The 15,762-nt window shown below is 39.1% G+C and overlaps 2 protein-coding genes across 6 annotated transcripts in view; one reads left to right on the top strand and one right to left on the bottom strand.

Annotated features, from left to right (window-relative positions):
- Positions 1-15,762, top strand: part of MTHFD1 (methylenetetrahydrofolate dehydrogenase, cyclohydrolase and formyltetrahydrofolate synthetase 1) — a 127,468-nt gene that overhangs the window by 1,190 nt on the left and 110,516 nt on the right. The window lies entirely within an intron of this gene.
- Positions 1-15,762, bottom strand: part of ESR2 (estrogen receptor 2) — a 36,587-nt gene that overhangs the window by 6,856 nt on the left and 13,969 nt on the right. For all 5 annotated transcript variants that reach the window (XM_049828836.1, XM_049828837.1, XM_049828834.1 and 2 more), the window contains 2 exons: positions 6,084-6,383; positions 957-1,095 (listed from right to left, as the gene is read on the bottom strand). In XM_049828836.1, coding sequence (XP_049684793.1) covers positions 957-1,095; positions 6,084-6,383 — 439 coding nt within the window. The remainder of the gene's footprint in view (positions 1-956; positions 1,096-6,083; positions 6,384-15,762) is intronic.

Below are 15,762 nucleotides of genomic sequence, written 5' to 3'. Positions count from 1 at the left end.
ATCATACATTTTCAGCAATTTCTTATAATTGCATTGAACAACACAGCATGTCCTTGCTTTGAATTTATATGAGCAAATAATAATTTATTTCATATCTTCCATAAATTAAATTTGTTTCTCTTACTAACCCATTTTCATTTCTGTATCTATGATGATGATTATTACTGAGCTCAAGCCACAGAACTGGTACAGACCTGAATTTCCCCAGGTTGAAAAGGTTAAGAGACTTTTTAAACCTAGCCAAGAAAGTAGATTGTTTCCCTGACTTTTACCAATGGGAACCCCAGGTCAAATCCTTCTAAGGTCCTGTAGAAAACCACCCTTACTAATCTTTATTCTTTCCTGCTGGTAGATGATATGGAGAAATAATTTTTAGTCTTGCAAATATCCTGCTTTAGCTTGAAAAAAATACTTTCAGTATTAAAAAGCAAGCTAGGGGTTTTTAAAATCCCTTTTGACTAGTGCTGCAATGTTCATTATTATAGCTATTTATGAAGTCTGTACGAGAGGCAGGAAGACAAACAGGTAGATAAAATATGGCCTGACACTATGTCTGCTTTTTTTTTTGAGGGATGGGGGGAGAAAATCTATCAGCTGGAAGAAATTGATTAACAACATAATGTAGTGCATTGTATTGATGTGTCTACAGTTTCAGCATCTAGGACCCAGACCAAAAGGAACAAAACCAACAAAAGTTGTGGAAGAGAAACTTCATATTGTCATGTGCTACAGGAATTAAGGAACTGGCAAGTTCAACAATACCATTTATGCTTAGCATTCCTTAAGCCCCTATAAGGACGTGGAACCTCAAGGCATTATTGTTACAAATATAAGTAAAGGATATTGTTAGATAAACTATTAATAGAATCTCTCACACTTAATCCTCTTCCTCTTACCATTCACCCCACCTCCAAACATGCTAATATGAAGTGTTCTCAAGAAGTTATTTCTCTTACCTGTCTAGTACAAGGTCTGGTGCAAAAATTAGTTTCCCAGGATGGTCGATTGATCTCCACATCAAACCAACCATTAAAACTTCCATCCAGCAGCTCTCCAAGAGTCTTACTTGGTCATAAAGGCTGAGATCAATGAAGCCTAAAATGATGAAAGTAGCATAAAATATATCAATGTGTTTATTTCTCTGTTTTGATAAAGACGACTGAGTATGCGAGAAACAAAAAGAAACAGAAAGAATTAAGGGTTGTGAAGAAAGCCAGAAAAGGGAGCACTGACACTGGAAGGACCATGCTGCCATCTCAAATAAGAACATAAATATTTGTTATTATCATTGTCAGATCTTCCACAAAACATTTGAAATAAAGCAGAGTGATGTTCAAGGGCAATTACTCCCATACAGCTGGTGAAACTCAAGTGACTGCAGAGGACCTGCCTTGTGCTTGGCCACTTCTTTAGATGACAGTCCTACAGCCTTCTGAGAGCCACAAGGGAACCACCTGGGAAACTCATATTTGTCAGAGATTACTGCATTGCACTGCAGAGGACTCCTAAGAAAATAGCCTGTTCTTTCCCCAGAATGCATATGGCTGTTGCTTGCAGGGATTTTTTTAATCTCATAAAACAGGCATGTTTCTGGGTTTGCTGGGTAACAAGAACCCACATCTTGGTGCCTCTGTATCATCAGCTTTGTAAATGATGTGTGTTGACCCCATCCCATGCCTTTCCTGCTGCCTCCTTCCCCAAAATTGCAATAAACCCGAAAAGAAAAAAAAAGACAAGGGTAGTCGATGGAGGTAGTAGTGTCCCCATTGCCTCCACACACAGCATCCCAGAAGCAAGAACAGAATTAATGTGATTGTGCATAAAGCTGTTCCAGCATTTATTTCTCTCCAGAACTTACAGCAAGGCATCAGATAGCACTGCAGCACAGCCAGAAGGGAGAGAGAGTCATTGCCCTCTCTCTCCCTTCCCCTGCAAAAAAGACTGGGGAAAAAAGACACATAGAAGCCAAATAAAGAGAAGTAAAATTTACACACCCCAAACCAAAAGACCAGAAGTGTAAACTATCAAAACGCAAGTGGGAATGCAGACTGCTCAGTCAAGGAGTAAAACACAGGTATGATGAAGACCAGTTCAGTGGTCAAAACCAAGATCAGGCCACAGTTTTCAAAGCAGAGCTGCTTTAGATAGGTCTTTTAGCAAAGGTGCTTTATTTTCAGACAAGCTGGCATGTACACCTCTGCATAGTAAAAAACCATTATAGCCTGGCCATAGGAGACAGGTTTCCTGTAGTTCTTGCTAGTTGTCTGAGGTCCTAAAATACACACAGTACGTTTGCACTGTCAAAGAATCTGTCAGTAATTTATACAAAAGGTCCAGGTATTTTAACCTTATTAAACTACTAGGCTGGAAGACAGTTGGTGACAGCCCTGAGTTGACATAAACTGGGTAATGCACACTCTCTCTTATCAACGCTAAAAGTGCTGCCTCTCAAAATCGATAGCCTTGCTCCTTATTTTATAAGAAGGGTAAACAGGAGCCTATGAGCAGTACCTTCCCTCCTGGATTTTGCTGTCACAGAATTTACTACAGAATTCACAGCCAGCAACAGATTATCTGCCAGACACACACTCATAATTTTAAAAGTGCCTTTAGGAAAATAATCATGGATATGTGAATAATACAAACTGATGGTGGCAGTTTCCTGGGAAACAACAGCCCAAAGACATTTCAGAAGTTTATTTAAATAGACATTTTACTAGCATAAACAACCAGTTACTAGGATTAAAAACTATCATCTCACTTGAGCGAGATGTCAGACCAAGTCCCAGCGTTCAATCTACAGATATGTAAAGATCCAGATTAATCCCGGATGTCATCTGCTAAAATCACATTATCAGCACCAGCAGTATGATTTATGACCATTGAGCACAGCTATTAGGAGGACTATACCTTCTCTTTTCCTAACAATCTTACGCTTTAAAAATTGAGGACAGCACATCACCACCACAGCTTCCATTGCAGTGTCAGAAGTCCTATTTTATTTGCTGCAGAGTACATTAAACTACTTATTTTTCTACAGCTGTACTACACGTCCTTTAAATCATGTGCTCTATACCTAATCATTTCATTATAAATTACTAAGGAATAAATTTGTGCTGGATGTGTAGTAACTAGCAAAAGACACACTGCTTTGGCCAGCAATACAGTAGGTTGCATAATGAATCCAAATTTCAATATGACAACATCCTATTGGTTAGCAGTACAGGTTGAGCTATGAACCACGTTGAACTCTCTTAGACTAGGTCAGCAAAGTAAAAGGAAATCACAGAAGTTATGTTCTGCCATCTGACGACTTAGAATTAAGATACTTGGAATTCAGAAGGAAAAAAATCCACATGTCAGCTCCTATTTTACTGAGCAACAACAAAAATACAATCCATCAAGCTGAAAGTACAGACAGAAATAGAGTCACAGAGTAAAACTCATAGTAAAAGAATGTCATTAAATATTAAATAGGAAAAAAATAATAAACTTTTATCTTTCCTATTTAGGTAAAAAGTTACTGTTTCCTTCTATAAGGAAAAATAATAATATTTTCTTTCACTTTTGGTGATTGTCAAAATAATATACAGTAATAATTTAGTGATGAAAATGGGCTTCTATCCCAGGTACACAAAAGCAAATATTCAGCTTTACAGAAAGTAAAATTACTGCTCACTGGGCCATTAGTCAAGAACTCTATTTGTTTTCTATGACCTTACTTCCAGGAACCAGGCATGGATCTAGGTGATTAACTTCAGGCAAGAATTTTTGAAAACTGAAATTCTATGTCCTGACCTTTAGTCATCACAGTTATTTTAATGGAAAAAAAAAATCCACATTGAAGTAAATGCTCTAACTGCCATGTAATACATCAATATTACTTATAATTAGGTATATATTAAACATCACACCTATTTTTGGCATTGTTCTAAAATGGTGTTTATTTCTGTTTTGTGTAACAGGAGTGATCATAAAATACAAACATATGTGATAAAGTGTCAGCATTCCTAGGAACTGTTTTGAGGGGGGTTGATTGCTTCAACGGGTTTTCTTCATACAGTTCTCTTATTGCCAAGAAAAAGGTTTTATTTCTGACATATGTTGAAAATAAACTAAAAGTAATCAATGTCAAAATTTGGGTTGGTTTGGAAACAAAACTTTTAAAAAATTCAAAAAATTAATCTCAACAAGGTGATGTTTTGGGTTTGTGGTTGCTTTTTTTTTTAAAAAAAGCTACCATAGTTAAAATAAATAGAAATTAAGAACAAGCAGAAAATGGAAAAGGTTGTTTTGTGGGGGTTTTTTTCCCCCATTCAAATATTGCTTAAAATGAGGTCATTTTCCAAGACTTTCCCTGGTTTTCCTTCACAATTCACTTTCTACCTGATTAACATAACTATAGTGAGTCCTCTGAAATAGTACTTTTTAATCAAGTTTTTTATGATTAGACAAGAAATTATAGCAATAGACACCGCTTATGGTTACTTACTTCACAGTTATTTTCAGAGTTTCCTAAATCAGGAAAAATAAAGATTAAGGATTCAGGCTCTCAGTTTAAAATATTCCACATTGATGGCAAAAGCACTATCACTTTGCAAACGGCTAGCGGGATTTAAAATGCTGGTGCTGTGCAAGCGTCTCCTCCCCAGTAGCTCAGCCGCTGACCTGGGATTTGCACACCCTAAAACCATCACACCTGAACCCTCCGACACAGCGGCCGAGCCGTGGAGGCTGTAATCTGCAACTAGCAGATGTGGTCCAGCAGCTGGAGCTGGTAGCACCTTCAGCCACTCCACCTAGATCTGAAATAAGATACGCTTCCCTTCTTCTAAATTCTTAGTTTAAGGATTATATGAAATATTCTCCACCAAACTTGTTTCCCGCACTGTGTACGCAGTCAGTTTATTTCTAGACGTAAGGATTACTGTCACGTCTTCCTGTGTGCGTACTCAGCAGCAAGTGCTGTTCATAGTGCAGAAGCATGACGAGACCAGGGCACGCAGCAGCATGCTCCGGTCGCCTTCAGCGTAAAATCCGAGAGGAGCCATGGTGTGCTGGCTCCTCAGTCCTGACGGACGTGGGGTTAGGACTACCGGACGCGCTGCAGAACGTATTAGCCATGCAAGGTAAACACAGCCATAGGAATCACTTCTAGCAGAGCACTATAGCTGAAGTTAAGGATTTAGCCCCATGCTGCTATATGTCTATCAATTATTCAATGCTTCTTTCAGATCACTATTACTAGTTGGTCACCTTAGCTCTTGCTAAAGGGCTACAGGCTGCGGTTTAGTGTATGCCAGCCAGCAAGCTTTCTGCACAGCTTTGCCAACTATCTTCTCTGTGTGCTGGCTGCTTTTATTCTGGCTTTTATTCTTCATTCTGCCTGTTTCAATTGTGGGCGCTTCATGGAGAAGGAATTGCAAACGCCCACCTCTTCTAGTTTGTAAGAAGTAAAATGGTACATTGCCACGATACTGGGGTCACATTTGAGACATTCAACGCAATAACGCATGTAGTTGTACTTCAGTGCATGTTCTTTGTGTTGCCAACACACATTTGAGATCAATACCGTGCACCACATTGCAATCTGATGCTCTTGTGTAGCAACTACGTCAAATGAAGCAATTACCGACACTCAGTGCTCGGACACACTTCAGTTTTCAACTGTATTAGAAACCTTCTATCAAGATTCAAGGAAAGAATTTGGTTTTCATTTCTTTTTTTTATAGCAATCTAGTTAATAACCCTTTTAAAGAACCTTCTAAATCAGATTAATCGGGTATTTATAGCTGATAAGGCACAAATTACATGCAACACCAACTATGTTTTTTAGCAAAATGAACAAGTATTATTTGACTAACAACAGATAGAAAATTATGGGCTAGGTTGTTGTCTAAATCAAAATGCATCCAGGTGAATTACTGAGAGCAATAAATTGTCCATTACTTTACAGGATAAAAAGTACTAAGACTTTCATACCATACATTTACTGTGTTGTGCTATTACTTCAGGGTAGGGAATGATACATTGATGGTAAAAGCATTGACTAAAATAAACAAAACCAAGATTGAAATTCTTACCAGGAATTTTTTTGGCCCAACCAATCATGTGAACCAGCTCTTTGTCTGCCAGTTTTGTCAGGGACATCATCATGGAGGCCTCCGTGAATGGTTTGCTGGGACGACTCACCAACACATTGGGAGGCTCCGCTTCAAGTAGCGTTAAAACAAACTGCTCCGGACTGACTGTGCTGAGCAGGATCTCTTTTACGCGGGTTGCCGTCTCATTGTATTTCTTGGCTTTGCCAATGCAATGCATCTGATCTTCTGAATTACGACGGCTACGCAGGATCCGATATCCACAACGTTCTCTTCTTGAGCCTGATATAAGAGGCACGTGATTGCATTCAAGTATTTTTCTCTCAGTATTGCATTACATAAATCCAAATTTTGGGGTGAGAAGGGGCAAAACCCCTTTAATATTGGATGTTCTAATATTGAACATCAAGTTTCAGAATTTCTAGAGCATTCAGCATTGACTTAACTTTGTTTCCACTGGCTTCAGCTGAGGGTTTTGTTTATTCTACCAAACAAAAAATAAAGTTTAAAAATGTTTATTTTTGAGCTACAGTTAACTCACTTTGAAAGTCCATGGGAAAATTCCCATTGACATCAAAAAGAGATAAATCAGGTCTTTAAATGCAAATAAAGATAGCTGTTTGTAAATTCTGTTCTTAAATTCTGTTTGAGATGTAAACTGGGTGAAGAAAAGGCTTCTGAAAGTCTGGCCCGTGATGCAGAGTAAATACCTCAGCCGAAGCACAGCTGGGCCTTGCTGCTAGCTGGGTGTTCAGCTAGGGACCTACTGAGATGCAACCTATTTTCTCCCTAAGCCAGCAGGAGTTTCCCCAGAGCAAATTCAGATATCTACAACTAAAAGGAGCAAGCCCCCTGTTTGGAGTTCTGCATGCAGAACGCTATTTCTGTTACAAAAAGCAGTACTTTAAATTCCTGGACTTAATTTAGTGTTCATTCTGACACCACCAAACATTCTCCAATTCTGTCAGTGTTATTGGTGGGATCATTGTTATCTGTTCTTGCATAGCCACCATGGAAAGAGTCGAAAAGCGTCTCCAAAAACATGGTATGGGGATTTGCTAAAACATTCAGACATGGCTTCTACTTCCCTCACCCCTTTAGCATATTCTATAACAAGGACTATGTTTACTGATTTACAAATAATCCTTGGCAGGACGTGCAACTAATGTGCAAGATTGTACGAAATTAAAAATCAAGATATTTAAAAATTGAAGTTACTGAAGAGATTATTAGACCGGAATCCTCCAGCACTTAACATTTCTAATATCACAACTAAATTGCCCTCTAAATCTTTTAGAAGTTAATTTTTTGTGCTGGTCGTCAACACTTTTACTGACATATGATACTCAAAGGTTGAATCTTCATAGATATGAAAATGCCTGTGCTAACATAAATCTATACAAGACCGACATTTACTATTGCAAACATAGAGACCGTGGAGTCTTAAAGCATAACAAGTTGTCTCATTTGGTTTCAGTCCCACTACTATCTTGACATTACCACATTTATGAAGTCTTTTTGGCGTGTTGCCTGAAGACTTCTTGCCCTAGTCACAGACTCTGCTGCTTCTTCATTAGGGTATGTGATGAAAGGCTTCATAAAGTGTGTGACGACAAAGAAGCAGAGGAACGATGAAGGTGAAAGAATCCCAAGAACCTAACTAGTGACAAGTACACTGACTAGGCTACTCTCAGGACTATCAAAGGAGAATGATCAGCCTGTGGTCTGGGCATGACACCCAGCAGGTTAAGTCAACAGGAAAGGCTTTTCAGTTCACTTGGAGCGACCAGGCATTTCAAGCCACCTACTAGAAAAACACTAGAGGATCTGGGTGTCAGCAACTGGTAGGGGGATATTTTTGGACCAGCTGCCAGAGACTGTTTGTGTGTGTGTATGTGCACAAGAGTTTGTGCAAAAGGTACCTGGCAGAATGGAGGATCCAGCGACCAGCTACTGGATAACATTGACTTTCTAAAACCAGTTACTGGAGGGATCCATAGCACGTGTGTTTTTCTGTGACCATTTGTTGGGGAGAAGGGCTGAGTACCAGCAACTGGGGTGAGGCTACAGACCCAGAGGCCATCAGCTGGGGAGATATGGGGATCCACAGGCCAACTATTTGACAGACTGAGTGTCTAAACCCAGCTATCGGAAGGGTCCATATTGTATAAATGCATATATTTTCCACTGCTTGTGTTCATAGGAGCGCTATATTTTCCATCTGTGCTGATCTATGTGGCTGACTGTGGATACAGGTATTGTGTGTGTAGTATATGTGCCTAATAACAATACACACTCAGACTTGCTACTGGACCTGGGGATGTGGCAATGTGCTAGTTTCCCTTGTCAAGCTACTGGATTCAGCAGTTCCTATCATTCTTCATCGATATTGATCAGAGTTATATAGACCATGAATTATCTAAATTCCAACAAGGCAATGCCATTCTGGCCCTGGGTTTCAGTTAGCAAAGAGGTCCAAACACAAGCCAAATTAAAAATAAAGGCAGTGGCGGCACAAAAAATTAATTTCAGATGCTGTTGACAAGACTTTGTCTTGCTAAATAAGATGTTGAGTGAATGCAGATTCTCAGTGGTGGAGGTTCCTCAGATGAGGTGGCTTTTCAAGGTCATAGTCTTGTCTTGCCTTCGGCAGCTGTCAAGCACCATTTGAGTCAACCCATGAGAAGGGTGAGATGCAAAGGCCAGTCAGGTACAACCTGAAGGCACTGAAAAGACTGGATAAGGATTAACAGAGTCTGCCAGGACTTTAAGGATGTGGAACTTTCAACTGCACATTGCTATCATCCTCACTTGCTGCCTGTTCAGTAAACCACCTCAGCTGTAAAAGAGAACTGGATCACCATTAAAGAAGTTCTCAATATTGGAGAACACCCTCTACCTGGAAACCCAAGAGACTGGAAGACAAATGGGCAAAACTAGATCAACGAAAAGTCCTCATGCATGGAGGAATCCAAGTGGAACAAGGCATTTGGAACTGCAAGCATTACCAGCTGGAAGTCCAGCTTAAAGTCTGCACCAATTGGGGCAGGGACGGTTTTGCATCTTTAAAAGGAATATGGGTAGGATGAAATGGGTTGAGTACTGATAGGACATTTGCACAAATAATAGGTTGAAGGAAAACAATCAATGATTTTCAGAACCAAATGCTTAGCCAAATAACATCTAGCTAGAAGTTGCCAGAGCAGCTGAACAGCAGTTAGGGCAAGGTAACATACCAGCAGAGACAATCAGAGCTTGAGACATTATCTTATGGTAGATTCATGAAATCAGACTTGATGATGACACCCCCAAAAAAGGTTACCTGCAGAACTACAGAAGTCACAGAGCAGTTTCTTCTGTCTGGGTAAATCCTTTTCTTCCCGAGAGAGTGAAAGGACAGTGAGGCATAGACTAATTTCTACAAAGACACTTGGATGATGTAATGAACTCTGCGCTAAGCCTCATTTTGGACTAGTGCACAAAGGTCAAGAGGAAAATCTTAAGTGCTTTGTCAGCTTCAGAAAAGCATTAGAATGGCACAGTGGGCTGCAGATTGTTCTGAAGTCATGTCATGCACAGAAAGTATGTAAATATTTTCCATCAGGGAAGACAAAAAGAGGAAAGGTCGACAGTGAGCTAAGCAACTGGAACAAAAGTACAACTGGAGACAGATGCAGAAATGCCTAGGTATCAGGGTGCTCTATCTACAGAGAGATCCATGGCTCCGATTTCCATATGAACGTGCATGTAGAGACCGTAACCTCCAGGAGAGACCTGAACTAAAGCAAGAAGCAACACGGCACATTGTCTCCACTATTTAGAAAGCTGAAGCACATTGAACATGGACATCTTGAAGGACAGAACAAGAAAAATTGCACAGAGGGACTAAAAGCCATAGGGAGATGCAGGGCAGAGGAGAAATTTTCTTGAGCTATCGGAAAATACCAACTGCTCCATGACATGCATAGTTTTTGTTTTCCAGTATCTGGTGGAACTGTGAAGGCCCAAAAAGAAGATACATGAGCAGCAGTCTTTTAATTAAACACATGGAAAAGTTGTTCAGTTAGGGACCATATCTAAAATGATAAAAACAGGAAAACTACTGGTTTAAGAGGGAGCTGGGGAGGGGAAGCAATGCCTACTGACACAAACGGGAAGAAATTCCAGCAGTTTGGACACACCTGCCAGAAGCAACATGTGGTCAGGCAAGCACTTGTAACGAGCTCGTTGACCCTAGTTCAGTTCCTGGCACTGAAGTGAACCAAATGTAGGACTCCACATCCTCTGATCAGCTGTCCTCAGCTCTGTTACACTGTCACCCAGACTTCTCTGTGGCACAGAAAATATCAGGTCTTTGGTGCCAAGACCCGAGTTATCCTTTCCAGTTCACTGTTGTAAAGATTTTTAAATAATATTTTGTAGCCTATCCAAAATATAAACATGCAGGTAAGAGTCCAGGTACTTTAATGCAGATCAAAGAAATCAGTAAAATTTTAACAAAAATTTTAAAATAGTAGTCTAGAACCCTGTTCTAACTGATACAATCTTGTACAATTTTCATCTGACCAGCTGCACCCCATGCTCCATCTTAAAATAATTCAGTCAGGTTGTGATACTTATTGACAGTATTAAAGGTCTCAACACTTGTGGAGGGTTCTTACTGGGAAACAGCAAGCCCCTTTAAATTCAGGTTATTTAGCTAAATCAAGTTTCGTATATAACTAGTGCTTATTTAAAAAAAAAAAAAAATCCATTTAAAACATAAAAACAGTTTCTGTAATCACATCTCCAGTGCAGAAAGCCAAACTAGGAGTGTTATGACATTTCTACATAAAAAACTTGTTACTGAAAACAAAAAAAATATAGTTGGTGACAAAAAAAAGGGGAGGGGGGAGGGGGACCCCCCCAACCAAACCAGATTGTGAATTATTGTTTGTATTTTTTAATGGCCAGTTATTGCCAAAGCAGGCAAAGGCTGATTCACTGAGCAGTGTGCATAAAACACAGCTCGTCAGTAATTAAAACAGATACCATTTATTTTCACATTAAAATTTAGGGGGGGGGAAGAGTCTATTGTAAGATTACACAGCTAAGAAAACAACTTTTAAGCTTGCTAGTTAATTAACACATCAGAAAGTAGCAGCGTTTCCAATTAAAACTTTTCAACAATGTATAGGAACTTCTGTGCTTTTTATTCAAATTCAAATTTTAGGCAGTACTGAGAAATTTTACCTGTACATCTATTAGCATCCAACAGGCATGTATAAGTGCTTATAAAACTATACATTATAAATAATTATAGACCAGCTTAATGTTTGGCTTAACCATGTGGATCAATCTATGGAAAGGTACAACAATAAAATACAGCTTCTCAGATTAGGGACTATCTCCAACTTTACCATAAACTCTCTCACGGTACTTAATAGCTTATATTCATTCATATAAAGGTAATTCAGGCAATTGGAGAACTGCACAAGATGATCAAATCCCTCATTCTGCCTACAGCACTCTCCTTATTTAGAGTTATTCTTTGCACAAGAAAATAGCTGTATTCAACCAAGAATGCCGGACCAAGGGCAAGACTTCAAGCTACAGCACCACAGATGACATGGGTAGACGATCACAAGAATGTAAGAAATAAGACACATTGAAAAAAAGTCATTAAAACAAGCCTGTTGTTCACTCACCCGTGAACAAGCCACAACAAGCATTATTGGCAGTGAAACACATTATTTTTAAAGCAACTCCTGCTTTCTTTACAAATTCTTTGAAGATCACAAATGCCTCTGCCATCTGATATGGTGGGCAGTTATATGGCACGTTGCTCCTTATATTGATTTGGGACCCTGGCAACTGCTTATGTAACTAACCAGTTCAGCAGTGACTGCAGATTCTACCACTGAAATTATTATAATCGGTTTTTGTAAGTGTTTCAGCTTAAAACTCGCTCAAGTATACATTAGTAAATCATTATCACTCCAGTCACCTTTGAAAGTAAATGCAAATGTTCTGGCGAGTACACCTGTATTCACAGAGCAGACCTACTGACAAAGCAGCTGCCGTCTCCCACACATGAGAATATCAGCTGAAATTACAGTAATTTTTACAATCGCTAAAATACAATTAATACATCTGATGTCCAGAGAATGCCATGAAACTTTTTTCCCTACTTTCTGCATGAAAAGTAAATTACAGTATTTCAAAGTGCTATCCAGAAACTGCACACAGCAGCCACACACAGGAGAAAGAGAGTGCCAAATCCTGAACCGTATCAGCCCACGGAGAAGTCTGTTTTTCTTTCTGCTAACTTGTGGAATGATGCCAGTATTCAAGGGCAGTATCTCTCCATCACTTTTTGGTACGGGCCCTCAGCCTCCTCACTTTGGGCAGAAAGGGGCTTTATCTTTGGAACATTTTCAACACATTGAGAACTAGCACATGGGGAAAAAGATAGAGGAGTGGGGCAGAGCGGGGGAATAAACGGTAAGTCTAGTCCAACAGGGAAACTGAAAACTCCTAGTGGAAGAAGGTCTATTTGAGCCTCAGGAAGCAAAAAAGAAAAGCACAAGCACAAGTGTTCCCAGGGTGGCTATAGCGAAGTGATGAAGCAACTCCCCTCTTCTTTACTGCCTTTGGCAAACAGCCCAGTCCATTTCAGCTCCCCAGGTAAACACCAGAAATCTTCAAGAAAAGACCAATTTTATCCTGATCTGTTTTATTGAGTTTGCTGGGTGGAGTTTACTGCAGTATTTCTGTTTTCCTTATTCTTGGTGGCAGTGCTTTGCAATTATTTTTCTACCATTGCTAGTAGTCCTAGTGCCAAAATTTAGCAGTAGCTTTCTTGATTGGAACAGTAGGCAACACAGACTTCCTACAGAGAAACGTGCAGATGCAGTGTCTAAGACCCTCATTGTGCTTTTGGCAATGATACTATATTTTGTAAGAAAATCCATTATCACCTTAATACAAAGCACCCTCAAGCTAGCATCCAATGAAATACCCATGGCTTGTTGGGTTGACTTCTCAACGTTTATGAATGCAATGACATCCAAAAGAGTTTCAGGCCAGGAAGCAACACTTTTCCTCCTGTTTTAAAGATGGCATCTGCTGCCTAATCACATTTACACACCGAAACATATGCTATATACACCCTCACACATATATGTATATTTTTTCTCAAGGTGTCTATTGATAATATGCAAAAATACAGATTTAAAGATTTGATGCAAACAGCACAGAGTTTTTATGGAGAGCTTTCATAAACTACAAAGAGGTAATTGAGGTTCTTTTATCACTTCTGCTGAACAAGTCTCCACTGAGCAAAAATGCACTTACAAACCATTCTGTCCTATCCAGGGTTTTAGCAGATGTGAACCAATGCATTCACTAAGTGACCTGGGAAAGGAGCAGAGATGAGGAAAAGCCTTCATTAAAAAGAAAACATACTCTTTTATGGCTTTCTACAATAAAAAAACCTGTATTAAAGCATGGCTCTAACAAGAAAAAACTTGGCAGATAATCACTCTGGTCTGCAGGAAATGGCATTTACACTTCATGCAAGAAATACAGTCTTAAAATTTGTCTGGTTTAAATGTCTGTCACCACGTGTCCATGCATCAGCATTACTCACAGCTGCCACTTAACTCATCAGGCAACTCAGATAATTCTGAGTAATTTTCATATTCCTTTTTCTAAAATTAAATTGTTAAGACTCTCAAATTAAATTCTCAAGAGTCTCAAATTTCACTGCTACTATTTAAAAAACTAATTTTTAAAAAATGCTATTCCTGTTATTTTCCTATTATAGTTTCAAACTGTCATTTTTGGCCTGGCACAGTCATTAGTATCCTATAAACATTCATTATTGTAGGAAAATATGTTTACAAATATATGACAATATTAAAAAGGAACACAGGCTAAGACATAAGTACATATTATGATTTATTACTTGTAATACCATAGTGCCTATGAGGTCACAAACCAGGACTTCCTGGACAATTAGAATAATAGTATTAATTTAAAGAAAGCATTGTGGAGGACTATGTTATAATATCATAGTGGAATCAATCTTTACAAAAAACTCTCCAACTCCAGAATTCGGGCTTGATAAAACTCCTGTTGGAAAAAATTTGAGTAAAATTTTCAGTCATAAAGACGAACAAAAGACGGTGACACCATTCAGAAAGAAAGGTTTCAAAAGGAGTCTCTTTTGCAGCATTAGGCTTTCCTTTCTGGAAGCCAGACAGCAAAGGTAGCCAAGACCATTTTAATGAAAAATACCAAAAAAGTTGAGATGCATCATCAGTGCAGAGGAAGATAGGACTTCCATATAGAAAGAACTAGTTCACCTGAGCAACAGAAACTAAATGTACTTCAGGAATACAGAAATAATACAAGGAACAGTTGAAATTGTAGCTCTAAGCTGGGAGTTATAAACTAGAAATGTACAGGGAGGCTGCAATCATAACAGATCATTGAATGATTATGAACTGCCAGCGTATGCAAGCATGAAAAAGGCAAATAGGATCCTGGATTGTATGCAGAGAAAAGCTTCCACAGAAACAGGTATGTATTAATGCTACTACCGTGAGGAGAGTTCACAGGAATACTGTGCACGATTCTGGTCATCCAAGTGCAAAATGGATTATTTCTGCCTGCAGCAGATCGAGGGACAAGCTACCCTGATGACTTTCAGATTCTGTCTACTCTCCTATTTGGCAAGAGGAGGAGATTTCTTGGTTTACTGAGCCTAATAAAGCACAGGTTGTGAAGGGATATGGTGTAGTCCATAAATACAACCAGACCATTAACAATAAAGAAAAGAGGAGCCTCTAAGCTGCAAGACAATGTTGCCACAAGAACAAATGGGCATTAATTGTCCAGCAATAAATGCAGGCTGGAATTCTAAAGAATGTTCCTAATGAAACAGGCAAACAGCCTTCAGATCAAAGCAGTGGAAGGATGAAAACACTGCCTAGTCTTGAAATAGAAATAGGTATCTACATTAAATGGGATGAGGTGAGATGCATGCCTGCAAATCACAGAGGACCAAGCACAGTGACCTTCTCCTTTCCACCCCAGTGTTACTATTTGATGTTTTCCCAGCCTATTTCTATCATGTACAATGGGAAATCTATAACAAACAACAACAAACCTTGACTGTGAAAGTACATTAGATATTAAAATATCTTTCAAGTTATTTTCTTCTTAAAAGTAACCTTTAAATTATCATCTATAAATGTACAACTACATTGAAGTCACATCACCGTAAGTATGAGATAGGAGTAAGAGAAAAGGCTGGATAATTCTGAGTGGCACAGTGCCAAACAGTGGTTGTTCGCTACTTCTTTTGATGGGGGCATCATCTGAGAATAGCCTGTTAAAAAAACCAACAGCCTGCCCATTGCTTTCCCCTCGCTGCCGCACAAAAAAGCCTGGTAACCAGAGAGCTGGTTCTTACAGGATTAAAAAGAGGGACAATGGAAAAGTTGTCATTCTATTAATACATTAAGACCTATTACATACAAGAACCTCTTCTAGACCAGAAGTCCCCAGCAGCTAATTTTTGGAAGCTGAGAGTTGTCAGCAGTAGTTTCACTTAGATGCTAGGCTCATTCTTACACTCCTCCCGAGGCATTCACTCTTGCCACTGTTGGAGGCA

The sequence above is a fragment of the Accipiter gentilis genome, chromosome 25 (genome assembly GCF_929443795.1).
Source record: "Accipiter gentilis chromosome 25, bAccGen1.1, whole genome shotgun sequence".
Lineage (NCBI taxonomy): Eukaryota > Metazoa > Chordata > Aves > Accipitriformes > Accipitridae > Astur > Astur gentilis.
The sequence above is the reverse complement of the archived record's forward strand: the minus strand, read 5'-3'. Positions and strand labels throughout refer to the sequence as shown.